This window comes from Branchiostoma belcheri, unplaced genomic scaffold (assembly GCF_001625305.1).
Source record: "Branchiostoma belcheri isolate BF01 breed outbred unplaced genomic scaffold, Haploidv18h27 scaffold100, whole genome shotgun sequence".
Classification (NCBI taxonomy): domain Eukaryota; kingdom Metazoa; phylum Chordata; class Leptocardii; order Amphioxiformes; family Branchiostomatidae; genus Branchiostoma; species Branchiostoma belcheri.
Genome location: NW_017802381.1, coordinates 668,037 through 671,388, shown reverse-complemented (window position 1 = coordinate 671,388; position 3,352 = coordinate 668,037). Strand labels below are relative to the sequence as shown.

The following is a 3,352-nucleotide window of genomic DNA, read 5'->3' as shown; positions in this document are numbered from 1 at the left end:
ACATACACATACAACGGCACACACACACACTGTGAGAGAGACACACACACACAGACACACACACGTGCACAAGCAAACACACACACACACACACACACACGGACATACACACTCACAGACACACACACACACAAAGACACACACAGACACACTCACAGACATACAAAACTTAACTTCTTGGAGAAGGTGATTATGTTATTAAAACTTAACCAGTGTATACTGCTTACACAGTAAGTACTAACTGATGACACACCTACATGTCGTCCTGCAGTATCTACGTGACGACCGTGTCGACGCTGCTGTGCCTGGTGACCATCCCGGTGTGCCTGGCCATCTTCACCAGCACGCCGCTCATGCACGGCCAGCAGCTCGCCATGGCGATCGACATGATCGCGGTGGCGCTGGTCTGCGTCCTGGTGCCGGTCATTGTCGGCATCCTGCTCCAGCATTACTGCAAGAAGATCGCTGATGTTCTGGGCAAGGTGAGTCAGAAATGAGATTCCGCATGTTCATATTCATCCCTGTCATGAGCAGACGGTACGGTTGCAAATGATCAAAAGGGAGACAACGTTTTGGCCTCTACCAGGCTTCGGGAAGCGGGTAGAAATAGTAGATATTGGTTCATTGGTCCGCTAAATAGTACGGTTTGCCTCTCCCTAGGCCTGTCGAGGGTCGCTGTGTTCTGTGATATTCTTTTCAAGAGCGGCAAACTGTATTTTTCTGCCGGATCCGACTCCCCTGGCTTGTTATCTGTCCATTTGGCCAATTTCTACTGTTTCCAGTCGCTTCCCGAAGCATAGTTGTCTGACCAATCTTATTTGGAGAAAATTTGCTGTGTCTCCTTTCATGCTGACACCTGTATATGCATACCGTACTATATTCATGTGTCACTATACATTTCTGTGCGTTTCTGCAGCTTGCGTCTTACCTGGGCGGCCTACTCTTGATCAGCAGCATAATTGTCGCCACAGTGATCTACCGCGCGGTGTTCCGCGGGCCCACCGGGGTTCTCGTCATCGCCGCGGTCTTCCCGCCCTTCTCCCTGCTGTTCGGGTACGCCTGGGCCGTCGCGTTTAAGGAGGAGGCCGCCGTGGCCAAAACAGTGGCGGTGCAGACTGGCAACCGCAACGTGTCCCTCTGTCTCTCCGTCCTGAAGCTGGCGTTTCACGACAACGTGGCCGACCAAATTCTGACGTTTCCCATCGAGTACTGGCTGATCCAGAACGCCTTCACCCTGCTGGTGGCCCTGCTGTACCACACGTGGAAGACGTACCGCTCCCCCGCCTCCACCGGCGAGTCTCTGCGCATCCTGGGGGAGAAGGTTTCTCAGCACAGCGACGAGGAGGAAGGGGAAGACTCGGACGGGACTTAAAGGCATCTGGTATATATAATTTCATGACGGCAAAACGAAAAAGGTTCTGGAAGAGGAAATCTGTCTGATATTGACATTTCTTTGCACATCATTCGTGTCATCATTTCATACTTGAAGAAGCCCCGAAACAAGCTACGCGAGAAGTCCCTTTATTTTTGGTACCACCCATAAATAGCTAGAACCAGCCAACGATACAAAACAAGCAACCGTTTTCCGACATCCTACTTTTGCCTCACAGATATCTGTATGCTATAGAATAGCGTTCATTCAACTTACTACTTTTGAAAATTCAGTTTTACTTTCCTGAAATCGCTTTGGGTGCCTTTAAACAGGGCCAAGTAAGTAACGCGAGATCTACACCTGACTCAAACTACAAAGATATTACTTCGTCCATGTTGCGTATGTAGGGTATTAAGCCAACATCTGAGGGTTTGTGAACAGGTGAACAGTGCTTGGATATACGCTTCTCATTCACAGGCTCCCCTCGCCATACATGTACGAACGGGGTCTCTTTCCCCGTTCAGACCAGACTTTTATAAACCGGTTGAAACCGCTAAATAATTAGCGGTGAGAAGCCCGGCTAAAACCATCACCGAAGAGCAGCACCAGTGTAACGGTCTCCTTTACGTCTGACAGGCCCCGTAAACGTTGTTGTCTGTACTACGAGACTAAATGTAATATGTCTGTTTGTACTGAGTGTTCAAATGAAAATGTGTGTAAAGTATATGGCGTAAGGCCACAGCACGTAAATTTTATGGATGACATCCTCCGCAGACTCCAAATCTAATGCGAGCAGGCAAAAAAAAACAAGGCGGGCAAAAAAAGGGTTCTTACATTTTAAAATTTTGACTAAATGATTGTACAAATGGTTTTGATTCAGTGGGAACATCACATATGCACAGCCAACATAACATATGACTGCACCAAAGTGAAAAAGAAAACATCAAATCAGAGACTTTTCTTGTCTCCTCTCTTTATAGTTATCTGCCAATCACCTTCCAGCATGGCAACAGACATCTTTGCCCATTTTCGGCATGTTAACCACTGTCAGAAGGCAACAAAATTTCTTTCCAAAATCAGGCGAAAATTAATGCGCGCTGATGTCATCCATAAAAATTACTTGCTGCGGCCTAATGTATGATATTGTCAGTATTGAACAAGTACTCTAGTGCACAGTACGACACCATGTCATTGTGCTGGGGAATCTGTGAGATTCTAAATATGACACAGAGAACATTGTATTCTGTTTTAGTACAATTTTCAGATCAGTGCAATTCCTTCACATGTTCATCTCATTATTGTTTTAAAAGGCTTGTATTTGGTTGAGGCACGGACTATCCAACGTGCCATGTACATGGACATATATAACACAAACTGCAATCTTCTCATGGCATTTGTTTGTTTGTTTGTTTGTTTGTTTGAACATTTGTTTATTTTTAAACACTCAAAGTAAACACAACTGGCTGCCGGTACGGTACCATTCTGCTGCTGGGTGCTTTTCATTGAGGCCATGAGGGAAGAGGTCAGGGTCAGGTGTTAAGTACGTGTGTCCTGTATCATCCCTGTAACTACGTGTAAATGAGTAAAAGAAGATAATTATTTTTATCTTGCGTTTCGTCCGTATATGCCGTATATTCGTGAAAGTTTTGAAAATCTAAGGCCTGCGTTTCTCTTGATTTGATTACATCTGAAAGGAAACAACTAGTCAGCGATTGGTGAGTCGTTCTTGTAAGAAATGAAAAAAAAAAAAATTGTGTGTGTGTGTTGGGGGGGGGTCCATTTAAGTTAAGACTCTGAAACTTATGCTTTTGTGTTTTCACTGATTAAAATAGATTGCATAGCTTAGAATGATTAGAATGCACATGGGAAGAATGTAGCCTCCTTCGCAGACTTGTGCGGAGGTGGCGTTAATATTTTTAGGCGGGGAGCGGGGGAAGTTCTGCCGCGGAGGGACGGCTTTGCCGCCGAGAGAGGTTTTCA

At 45.7% G+C, this 3,352-nt stretch overlaps 1 protein-coding gene across 1 annotated transcript in view; it reads left to right on the top strand.

Annotated features, from left to right (window-relative positions):
• LOC109473535 (solute carrier family 10 member 6-like) overlaps nucleotides 1-2,164 on the top strand; it is a 5,152-nt gene extending 2,988 nt beyond the window's left edge. The window contains exons 2-3 of the mRNA XM_019773420.1: nucleotides 272-482; nucleotides 917-2,164. Coding sequence (XP_019628979.1) covers nucleotides 272-482; nucleotides 917-1,372 — 667 coding nt within the window. The 3' untranslated portion in view covers nucleotides 1,373-2,164. The remainder of the gene's footprint in view (nucleotides 1-271; nucleotides 483-916) is intronic.
• The last annotated feature ends 1,188 nt before the right edge of the window (nucleotides 2,165-3,352 follow it).